The sequence below is a fragment of the Seriola dumerili genome, unplaced genomic scaffold (assembly GCF_002260705.1).
Source record: "Seriola dumerili isolate Sdu_G_001 unplaced genomic scaffold, Sdu_1.0 BDQW01000017.1, whole genome shotgun sequence".
NCBI lineage: Eukaryota > Metazoa > Chordata > Actinopteri > Carangiformes > Carangidae > Seriola > Seriola dumerili.
The window spans coordinates 14,382,204-14,394,703 of record NW_019174272.1 but is presented as its reverse complement, the minus strand read 5'-3'; the positions used below and the strand labels follow the sequence as shown (position 1 = coordinate 14,394,703).

Below are 12,500 nucleotides of genomic sequence, written 5' to 3'. Positions count from 1 at the left end.
TCTTCTGTGTTTTATTTTGAAGTGTTGATCTATAAGAAGATATAGTTGTTGTTTTAAGAACCAAAAGCCATTTCAGTGTAGTTTTATATCTCCTCTCTCAGGCTTCTCTCTGGAGCTCTGAGCCTCTCTTCTGATTGGCTGACTGTTTTCTGAGTGATCCAATAAAAATATAGCTGATTTCAGAGAAACCAAATCCTGCAAGGTTGGATCGTGGATCCATGTGGGTGGGGCTTGGTGACTGCTTTGTTGTGACATCACAAAGTTCCAGAAGTCCTGACAGCTGGGTTTAAGTCTCAGGTTCTGAATACCGGCTGGGTGCATTTCTCTGTGGTCTGAGGCTTTGATACTTTCACTGTATTAATATAGAACCTAGACCTGATCTATAATCAAACTACACATGGACAGAGACTTTTAGACTATATGGAGCTTTAAAAGAAAAACAAGAAGATAATTGATAATTGATAAACAATACCAAATATAACAAAAAACAATAAATACTGATTAACAGGACACACAAAATCAGAATATCATGTACGAAGCAGAGCATAAACGCAAAATACGCTGTCAAGGAAAAAAAACAATAGGCAACCTACAACCCTAACCATAAAGCCATGTTGGCCAATCATAAGCCTGAAAAAAGTATCACTGATTCTGGTAGGTAAACAACAATGGAGTTACAAGACAAAAACTCTGTTGCCCTGTCTACACAACAACTCTTAAAACAGTCTGTCAGGCTCCTCTGTGGCTGCTGGGAACATTTTGTCAACCAGTAACAGAACTGGAGACAGTAGGAACAACATAACATCATCACCTCCTCAGTCTTTGGAGAACACGATGGGAAGCCCAGTTTGAGAACCCCTGTAGTAGGTACAAAGTCTGATCCAGATGGTTTCACTCACTAGAAATTAAAGGATGATTTGGTTTATTTTCCTAGATTTCTTCCTCATTTCAGTAATCAGTAATTATAATATTGCACTTAAATACAAGACAAGAAATATGAGCAGTCAGACAGTCAGGAAACAAACTCACTGTATGTGGAGGACAATAATAATAATAATAATAATAATAATAATAATAATCTTTATTTATAGAGCGCATTTCTAAACCCATGTTACAAAGAGCTTTACACAAGGCAGCAAAATAAAACATGCAGGTCATGTAAGGCAACAATCAAAACAAGAAAAATACAATTAAAGTGTCTTAGTGTTAGTGCAAATAGACCAAAGGAAGTGCTACCAACAAGAGGGCGATCATCTCAAATCTATAAAATAAAAAAAAAATAAAAAGTTGTCAATGAGAACAAAAGTAGTTAATGAAATTATGTAAAATTAAATAAATTTGGAAAAAGCTATTCAATAAAAGTTTGTTTCTAGAAGAGATTTAAGATGAAATATAAAAATGAAGGTGGACAATAAAACTATGACTCAAACTGTTGTTGTACACATCCATCACAATTAGACCTGAGGCCTGTACTCTGAAGCAGGATCTGAGGTTATCACGGTAACTTCAGGTTTAACTCTGGGTTTTCAGTCCTACAACAGTGGTTCACTTGTTACCGGGATAAATCACCATGGTAACTGATGCTGATCTCCTAACATGCTCCGGATCAGATCAAAACCTGTCAACAGTCAAACTACTGACCAATCAGATCACTGGAAAAACTGAGTCATCATTCCTACAGGATCCTGACAGGGACAAAAAACTTTACAATAAAGTGATCAATAATAAAGATCAGTAGATATTTGTAAAGATCAGTGGATGGTTTTGACTGAGCTTCTAACAAACAGAGGAGAGTTTATCACTAAATAACTACATAATAGCTATTCTAGCTTCATTTGAACTGAACACAGATTATTTTATCCGACAGGATTCCTGACAGTGATGATTCATCACTGCAGTTCAGAACAACATGAGGAGAAATAACTAAACCAACAATGATCCACACACTGTTCAATAATTCCATGATCATACATGCATACACTTTATTCGTGGTTGTGACGATGTTTCTTATAATTAACAACTCCGCCTCTTTCACATGAACGTGCTCGTACCTGGACAGGTAAACCCAGAGTTAACTAAACCAGGTGATAACCTGCTTTGTAGTACAAGTTATCAGGGCGGTCAATGTTGGGTTCAGTTAAACCAGATAACTGATAGTTATCCTTGGTATGTTGAACATTTGAACATGTTTCGGAGCCTCAGAACAATCAATCAAAATATTGTCAAAATCACAATATGGCCAAGTGCAACATCCAAAATTAAAGGAGCTGCAACTTTTTGATAAAGGTAAAATGTGTCACACCAACAGACAATAAATGAATTATATCATAAACACCTACAGATCATATTCTCCAGACATGAGTGAACACACCCAACAAAAATCACATCATCATAATCTTTATATTTCTTTCAGTGAAAATGTAAAACTGATCACTCCAGCTGAAGTCCTGACTCGTATCACAATCACAATGTCTGTGAAAATTATCGCAATATGATTTTTTTTTTTCATATGATTTGGCGCTAATCACAGTCTATAGACCCACTTCCTGCTTCTGCTTTGACCTCTTGTACTCACTATAGTTAGTATGGTTGCATTATTAATGACCATTCAGGTGCCTCACTCTCTGTGTGACTTTTAAAAAGTGTTAGAGATAATCTGGGGAAACTGTTCACAAGCTGTTTTTCTGGTTGTGATGTCACATGTGACTGTGACTCTTCTTGGTTATAATCTCATACAGGTGAAGGATGTACACTGTATTGATGCAAGACTTTTCGGGAACATCGGCCGCTTCATCAACCACCTGTGTGAGCCCAACTTGCTGGCTGTGAGGGTGTTCACCATGCACCAGGACCTACGCTTCCCCAGGATAGCCTTCTTCTCCAGTCGGTCCATCAAAGCTGGAGACCACATAGGGTGAGTGCTGGAGAAACAGCGTCAGACTATGTCCACGCTACTACGACCTTGTTATAAAACTTTTGTTTTAAAACTCATCTCTTTTGCTATGTGCACCTCTTTAGCTATGTGGACATGACTCTGAAGTTTTCGAGCACCGAAAATGGAGACTTTTGGAAACTGCTCTGCCCCTTTTATTTTTGAAAACTTTGTAAAAATGATGTAAACACCCACAGTCTCTCCTATTGGCTCTCATCAGCCTGGACTACCAGTTGTGAATACAAAGAGATAGTAAACTACAGTGTTACTGACCTTTTTGTCTTTTCTAGCAGCTGTTGAGGAGTTAAATTCTGTATTTTAACACTGAAGCTGTCTTTGCTGTTCCTTGTTCGTAGTATTTTTTGCAACTAATCAACAGCAGAGTAGACAATCTTCTTCCTTTTTACACCGGCTTTCACATGCTCATTGTATGCGCAATCATTTTCATTTGAAAACACAGTTTTAAAATGTAAACGTAGTAGTGTGGACATAGTCTCAGCTTGGTATTCCTCTTCCTGCTCGTTAGAGAACGTCAAAATAAAACTTTTGATGGACTGGGGTCTCTTCCTCACCAGGTTTGACTACGGTGATCACTACTGGAGGGTAAAGAGCAAGTACTTCAGCTGCCAGTGTGGTTCCGTCAAGTGCCGCCACTCAGCCTCTTGCAGAGAGAAGGTCCCTGATGATGACCACTGATCTCTGTGTGTTTCTGTCTCCTCTCTAATGTCAGAAACTGTCTCCTCAACCAGACACCACATTTTCATCAGGTGAACACCAGCAGGATTTTACGGTTTTCGTTTGAATTCCCAATTTTAAAGCAGCAAATGAAAGATGAATACAGTTAAAATGTGTCATCCCAGAGCTCAGGATGTGACTTATTTATACATGAGGTCAAGTTTCTATATGAAGAAGAAGAAATACTGTATGTGAGAGAGGGTCTGACTAGTTTTTAAAGAGCCAACAATCAGGTTAAAAAATCTTAACATGATTTTAACATCCACAGACTCTTTTTAATACTGCAAACTGTTGTATCTGTGAGTTAATGAACTAATGTTTTTGGTAGTCTGATCTCTTCTATGAACTTTTTACGACACGTCTAAGTAGCAATTAAACACATTTTTAAAGCATCTTTATGTCCTGTTTTTATTTATTGAAAGTAGAGACTCAGCTTCTTCCTTTGGTCCCATTCAGAGACAGAAGCATTAGTGAGGTCCAACACTGATGATGGGGTTCAGGTCAGGATGTGTTCTTCCACAGCAAACCACCTAACCATGTCTTTTTTTCTCAGGAAGGTTCAAACTGAGTGAAATCAGCTGAAGTATCTGAGCAGCAGCCATGATCAGAGCTGCTACACTTCTCTACATGATAAGGAAAGGAGCTTCAGTGCTCCCTATCTTATCTCCTTCTGCATAGGAAACACTGGACCTTCTTTTAGGAAAGGAAAGTAGAAATGCTGTCCAACAATTCCTTGGTGCAGCAACATTTTAAACAATGTATCATTGTAGTTTCACCTTGGCAGACCCACATAAATGTAGAAACTACAGAGCAGCTGTTTTATGTTTGTGACACGATCCAGAACTGATGGAATTTTTTGCCCGATCGACTGAAGCCCAAATCCATCCAATTGAACCACTCTACATTAGGTTGTATTGCAACTGCAATACAATGTATGTTTTATCAATATTTCATTACATTTTGATTTAGTAATAAATAAAAAATATATTGGGTATGTCCATAAACATGCTCTTATTTTGAGAGTACTTAAGGAAGTATCCTCATTTATTCTCTGTAATTCTGCCTCCATGTCGCCTCATCTCTGTTTAAGACTGAACTAGAATTCTAACTGACTCTGATTCACTGGTTTTGTTCCAGTATTTAATATTATCATGTCTCAGCACTGCTGACCCTGTTTTCAGGTACGTATGTCCGTCTCATTCTCGTGGACACGATATCTCAGTAACACCCTGACAGAACTTCTTTAAATTTTGGCACAAATGTTCACTGGGACTCAAGGATGAACTGATTAGATTTCAGTGGTCAAAGGTTAAAGGTCAAGGTCAGTGTGATGCAGTGGCGGCTGCTGGTCTTATAAGGAGGGGAAGCTCATTTTCGGCCTACATCATAAAATGTGTCCGTTTATTTATATGTAAATTCGCAGTGACAGATGAGAGTCGCCAAACACAACGCTAGTCGTTTTTAACAAAGACAAAGTCACTGAGGATCAGTAACGTCTCCAGATCAACTCCGAACAACGGAATGAAAAACTTGAAAAATGCTCCGGTGGATGCTTATACTTCAAGATTGCTGATTCGCTCATTTCGCTGTCAATCAAAAAGGGACTCAGCCTCAGACAGATCATCCAATCATCGTGCAGAAACCAAGCGTCCGGGCCAGCCCACTGCCCCATAGACCCCCAGAGACGCTGAGCGTCCGATGGGCGGGACAAAGCCCAGCATTTATCCAGTGACCGTCTAGTTTCGCTGCAGTGGAACAACCCACTCTGTGCTTCCCCACTGAAGTCAGTAGACGCTCGGCGTCTACACTGTGTAAAGCACTGTGGCGCTGCGGGGATGAATGAGAAGGAAGTCGTGTCGGTTACCTGTGATAAGTAGCTGATTCTGAACAAAAGATGAACGTGTTCTAGCGCATATTTAGTCAATGAAATGTACACACAACAGCACATATTTGACCACTTATTTTGTTGACATTTTAGGGGAAGCTGAGCTTCCCTTGCAGTCTTAGAGCAATCGCCACTGGTGTGATGTCACAAAACACTTTTTAGCCATTACTCAAGACTTCACACAGCAATTATGACAAAATTTCACACAAATGATTAATATTTTCTATGATTCTGGAGAAACAGGGATGTAACCTGGAACTAGTCTGAATGGAGGAGGCAGACAACCACGAGGAGGTGATTCAACGATTTTGGCACAACTCTGCATGCAGGATCCACTGGATGTTTCTCCCATTTGGAGAGTGGTGAGGGTACAGATGTGTTCAGATGTGTACAGATGTGTGATGGTTGTGGTCATTGAGGAATTTAACTACACAGGAGCTGATGCTGCAGACCCCACACACCTCTCTGTGATCATGAGGGTCTCACTTGTTACTGCTTTTAAATACAGGTGTAATGAAACCATTCTTCCAACTCTCAGGAAAATACCCAACAATCAGAATCACACTGAATCATTTTAGAACATTCAATTGGATTTTTTTCTATACTGTATTTGAGCATTTCATTTAGTTTCAGGTCCACATGATTTTTTCAGGGTCTTATGTCTCTTCTCATAGTGACGGGGTAATCAGAGGGTTTTGATTATATATCAGTTCAATGTTTTGTAGTTTTTCAAGTATTTGTTGGGTTTTTAAGTCAGTTCCTGGCGTTGGCCCAAATAAGGTCTGAACATGTTTGGTCCATATGTGTCCATCCTGCAGGTGCAGCTCCTCAGACTCAGACTGACAGAGAGGTCCACTGGTTCCAGGAGGAGTTTGCACCACTTCACAATCAGATTGCCCTTATAAAGTGGTAACAGGCTATAATTAATAAACTAGTTATAAATCTTTCATAAGGGTTGTCTTATTGTAAAGTGGAACCTGATTGTTTGTAGCTGTTTTTGTTTCAGGTTGGATCATTTTCTAACTTTGCTGATGTGAAGAAGTGATCACCGCTGACACGTCTTTACTTGCAATCAAAAAGAAGTTTATTTACAAGAAAGAAACAGTGTCAAAAATGCCGAATCCTGGAGCATCTCTGTCAATGTGAGATCTCTCCTTCAACGTCTCCAAACCCCTCTATTTATCTGTCTTATCCCACCCTTGGAATGTGCACATCTTCCTATAAGAAGAAAAAGAGAGAGAATTTAATTGATTATTCAATTGATAGGAAATTAATTGAAAACTTACTTCCATAATCATAAATTGGATCTCCAGACCAAAAATTCAAGTCGTTCCAAGCTTTTCAAAATGTGTGGAGTGTTGCTTTAAGCAAATTTATTACAAGTTGATTTATGGAGAAAAAAATTGCAGATGAATCAACAATGAAAATAACTAGCGATTGTAGCACTAGCACCAGCACAGAGACACATTCCCTGGACGAGAGTCAAGAAATACTGACTGTTCTTCAAAATGTTTACTTGGGCTAGGTGATAATAATAGATAGGCTAGTAGGCAGGACAGAACAGCTGTAAAGAGATTTCATCATGGGCTGGGCCAGGACAATACTAATCACTTTACTTGGGGCGTGTCATGATTTATATCATCATGAACTCTGTGGCATGTCTGTCGAGGACAGGGTGTGAGCCTGTTCAAGAGGGGATCAATGAAAGCTGGGCAGCTCAGGGGGGTCTCGAGTGAGTGACATTTCATTCTTAAAAACAGGCCTCTGCCCCGCCACCGCCGCAGGCTCTTTGACTGGACACGTGAGGCGTGTTGCACAACTACTGGCTTCTTATATGCTAGAGTGGTTAGATTAACATGAGAGCTGGGCGCGGTAGGGCACAGCAGGGTAACAGATTATAATATACATCAGTGGGGATCGAAAGCAGGTTCTGCAGGGTTTTGCTGAACCGTACAGTGCTGAAGTTTCCGTATCACTGATGCAGAAAGTAATATATAAACATATAACATACTTCAAGCAATGTTTGTTGCAAAATGAATGGTCGCTCAACATAAAACAGTTTCACTATTGCTGCAACAGTTTCAGCTCTCTATCTAAACCACATTTGCTATGTTCACTGAATGTATTCTAGCATTGAATTTTCAATCCTATGAACACTCTGGAAAATACCGATAAACGATTGCGATTAACAGAGCATTATAGTCTCATTACTTATCTGCAGCAGTCAGAGTCCGCAGCTGAAATAACAACCAGACCCTTGGACGCCGCAAAGGGCCACTTCTTACAGAGAATATCAAAGCACCTCATACCAAAAGTCCCAAATAACGCACATCAGGTCAGTTTCATTCTTTCTACTCTATAAGACCGACTCGGAAGGGGGCTGTCGCAGTGACAGAAAGTCAACGAAAGTGGGAGTACGTATCAGTGGCCTTACTCGCACCAAACGCTCTGACATCCCTAGGTGTTTTGACTAAGTGCCGGAAAGGTGTTGTTTCCAAAGCCAGCACAATTGCACGTTTGCGATCATGGTGCCAACGATCACGACTGTACTCAAAATGGAGTAATGAGCTATTAAGGAACTCATGTGAAAGGAAATTCACAGTTTGCCTGCACAATGCATAACAAACAAACAGCACATTAAACATCTACATAAATAAACATCAGCAGACTGAAAAAGCATACAAATCAAAAAAAAAAAAACATCCACTGAACCATGTCAAAAACCATAACTGTGAACAAACCTACGTCACACCTGACTGTTGCTTGGTGTTTGTTATGTATATTATCTAACAAAAAGCCTGATGCCCGACTTACACCTGGCAAGCAAAGCAAGCCCAATCAACCCAGAAGCTATTTCAGACCCAACGCTGTTGTCATTTCTCGCCATTCAAACACCCCAAATGTTAAAAACAGCAAACGTGCACTTTGCACCATGCTGGCCGCATGGGCAGATGTTTCCTCTTTTACTTCCTGGCAAATCTGCCATTATAAAAAAATCACAGCTAAGCACACCTAAATCTCAAACTGACACCCTGTTGAAATGTTCACAAATACTCCAGTAACCTGTCCTGTAGGCAGGTGTCTACTTACTAGCCTGCTAAAACAGTCATGAATAAACGATTAGTATATAGTTAGTTAGTAGGCGCTGCACAATCTGGCAAAAAAATAATATTGGGCCATTATTTTTGCCAGATATTGTGATTTTCAGTTGAATTAATGAATTTTTTCATTTAATTTTCACTGAAACAAAAAAAATATGAGATGCATCTTTTGGTCTACACTGATGTCTTTATCATCGTGGAATTGATTGTGGTTCGGGCGTCTGTATACACCCACACACAGATGTGCTATCCAACCACCCCCCCCCCCCCCCCCCCGCTCCCCCCCCCCCCCCCCCCCCCACCCCCCCCCCCCCACCCCGGAGATTGGAGCCCCTCTGCGTCCATCTACCCCCTCTAACACCACTAACATACACATTTGACTTTCATCAGAAACAAATTAAGAGCTCCTATTGATTTGGATATTGGCAGTTGGTCCATATTTCGTGTGATATTCATTATGTTTCACATTACACTGTGGCAGCTCTACGTAGTGACTGCATAACAGTTTGGATCGAGGTATGCTAAATTGGGACACAGAGCATTACTTGAACGAGGACTGAAGGCAGTCGCAAGTTTCGCTATTGAATTTTCACGTCACAAAAGCGCTAATACATCACAGCAGTTATGTTATTTTCTAGACTTTGGAACAGCTCGTCCACACCACAGCAAGACATCATGCACACTGAGTTACAATGATTTTTCGGCATGACAAGTGACTGAACTCTAAATTGGTATATCTACAATTAGCTAGTTAACTTAGTTGATTTGCATAGCGAGACAAGTCACAAAACATCTTTTGCCAATAATCATCACCTTTCTGCCTGCATCCCTTTAGCACAACTTCAAGAAAGTCACACACAGATTTGTCAATTCTTTTTTGGTATCTCACTCCCTGCACCACCTCCAACTTCCCCTCAAGACTGGTCCAGCTTTCTGCCACGAGAGAAGGAGGAAAGGGGGGGGGGTTAGGAGGCATCCTCGGAACAGGGAGCGCCATGGACTCCAGCTGCTTGGGGCCACAATAAGATCATCCCGTGCGGCGCTGTCAATATGGGCTCTGCGTCAGGATAAAGACTCATGTTAAGCGCAATGCGAACATTAAAGCTTATATAATGTTTGTTCAGCACCAGGGGTAATCAAGCATGACCTAAGTAATGAGGCTATTACACAACTTAATGTGAACTTAATTGCAACACCTTCTAACACTCATTAACATAATGAGGCATTAAATTGACTTTTCCTTAAAAAAAAAGTATGCAGAATCTACAGCAGAGTGAGAGAAGTTATTTTGTGGTGTACGGTCGATACACTAAACTCAACAGTGTGGCAGCCACACTCACACAATCCTTCACTGCAAGCTAAATCAATTAGAAATGAACAGCTAACTCATTTGGAAATGCATCCTGCTGCATTTTATAGCTATGGCTGTTTGTTGGTGTCACAGCCCATGCAGGACTGCCCTGCCTTGATTGCTGAGGCCGCTTGCTGTTTGCTGGAGTTCAGCACTTCTGAACAGCACCATCTTGAGAACCTACAGCCATGACAGTGACAAATGACACGTCTACCCCGTAACCTCCACACTGGATGTCATAAAGTCTATAAATTAACTTAAAACCCTAAGTTTTTATGTACTTAATACCTTGAACCCCAATTCATGCCTGTTCTGACAGGCTCCACCTGCCCCTCAACTAGCCAGACAAACAACCAAGAATCCTTCCTGGATTAAGATCAGACTGAGACAAATTTCTGATTCCAGTGAGAGTCTAAAAACAACTAGGGATCAACTTGTCAAGAAACCCCTGTAACAGCAGACTATAAGATCTTTAAGAACACCCAAGCAACATGTCCTGCACCCACATTCATACCTCATTTTACTAATAACTTATTTCTTGAAAAGAATGACACCAAGATCCAGGTGTGACTTTAAGATGCATAGAAGAAAATGGTTGAAGACCTTCTCTGGAATAAGATCTTATTCTACAGGAAACGGACTGAGGATTTAAGTCTGTGGAAACAACAGGAGACACACTGTGGAAGTTTTAGATTTTACTGATATAAATTAAAGTGATTGAATATCGTATATATGTAGAATTAAAGGCTTTTATGCGACACATTTTTCTGCAGAAGTTCGGGCGCGTGTGATCTCGGGTGAGAGCAGTATGAGGGTAAGACTGGGCAGGAAGGATATGGCCATTCGGTGATCTTTTTGGCATATTTCCGTATGATTGTTGTCCTCGCTGAAGATGAACAGAGAGCGGATTAAGGTGGAGCGAGGGGTTCTGTTTGACTGGGATGGGTTGTAAACTGGCCATGGCATTGAGTACTCTCTGGGCCATCGTCTGTTGTACACAACTCTCTTGGCCCACACTCCGACCGAGCCCCGGCTGCCGGCTGGCCCCCTCTGGCCGGGCCCGCGGGACAGCTGCCTCCATAGCGACTGGACAGTTCGTCTTCAAAGCGAGCCATTCTGGGAATAGCAAGATCTTGCTGGAGAAACCAAAACTGACAACAGAAAAAGAAATGGAACAGAAGCATCACAAACACACACTGTCGTCCCGTCCTCCAGGTCCTTTCGGGTGCGTGAGTCGCCCGCGAACAGAGGAGTCAAACATTCACAACAGACAAGCAGAGGGAGGTACTCGTTTCCTCCGTGTCAGGCCTGTTCCCTCCGCCACGCTCCGCCGCCTCCCGCGCTGCCTTCTCTCTCCGACATGAAATTGTTGCTCAAATTCAGATGCTCATCAACTCCATGAGCATCATTTTTCATCGGTGTTCCTTCCTCGTCTGCCTGCCCCGTCTCCGGGAGTAAAATACACAGGCGTCAACGCTACAAGTCCATGCTAGATACAGGATTGGCGCCTTCCACCAAACCCCGGGTAAAAAAACTGAAAAAGACTACGACACAAGAAAATGCTGAGAACCGTCACAGTGAAGAGTCGAGATGTATTTTCCTCCCAGAAAAACGATTCCCTAAAAGAGTCGTTTTCACTGCGAGTTGACCCGCTGACGTCGGACGGGTCCTCTGTGAACCGCCTCGCCCTCGGTCCCGGGTACACACCACGTCCGCCGTCACTTTCTTTCAACCGTTAACCGAGGAGGAAGCACGGCTGGAGCGACTGTTTCCATGAAGTGGCCGTTAATGTGCATGTAGGGGTATCACTTTCTCCGCTGCTCCTCATCCTCAGCCCCCACGTGATCGACAAGACGCCAGCCAGTGGCTCCACCTGGGCCGGCCCTGTTTCCATAGCAACAGGGAGGAGAGACCGAGAAACCTAGAAGCTGTTCAACATACGCAGGACATAGATGGAGACCGCAACAACAGCCAGCAAACACCAAGAGGCCGGCAACAGTGAAGAGATTAAAGAGTTTCTAGAAAAGCCCCAGCCCTGCTCCTGCTGACTGTAAGGCTGCTCAGAAGTAATAAATGACATCTTCAAGAGACACCAATAATGATTCAAACTACAGACAAGCAGATGAAAACAACAAAAAGAAGCACTGGTTTGACAAAAAACCTGAAGACACTGTAGTGTATTATATCCACTTCATTTTCCTTTTGATTCAACATACTAAATTGTCTCGTTCGTCACTCGTTTGTCTATCTTTATTATGTTTTACTCTAAGAGTCTCTAGGAGATGCAGCTTAACCTAAGACGCCTTAACCACATGTTGTACAGTTGACGTTTGAGAAATGTCACGCAGTTATTAGGGTTCAACTGGTTTACAACATTGTTTTCTGTTTAATATGGCGAGGACGTGTCAGGGGTCTTTTAATAGCCTAAAAAGTCAATAAGGCCAGGGACCAACGAGACCATAAACTATGATCTTATTTACCATCTAGTGTGAAGGC

At 41.6% G+C, this 12,500-nt stretch overlaps 1 protein-coding gene across 3 annotated transcripts in view; it reads left to right on the top strand.

The window, feature by feature from the left end:
* The window catches only part of LOC111227770 (histone-lysine N-methyltransferase EHMT1-like), a 27,424-nt gene extending 23,393 nt beyond the window's left edge, over positions 1–4,031 (top strand). For 2 of the 3 annotated variants that reach the window (XM_022753483.1, XM_022753474.1), the window contains exons 22-23: positions 2,739–2,914; positions 3,508–3,753. In XM_022753483.1, the coding sequence (XP_022609204.1) occupies positions 2,739–2,914; positions 3,508–3,628 (297 nt within the window). In that variant the 3' untranslated portion in view covers positions 3,629–3,753. Of the gene's footprint in view, positions 1–2,738; positions 2,915–3,507 lie in introns of all 3 variants that reach the window. The other variant, XM_022753490.1, reaches the window with a different exon arrangement.
* Positions 4,032–12,500: the final 8,469 nt, after the last annotated feature.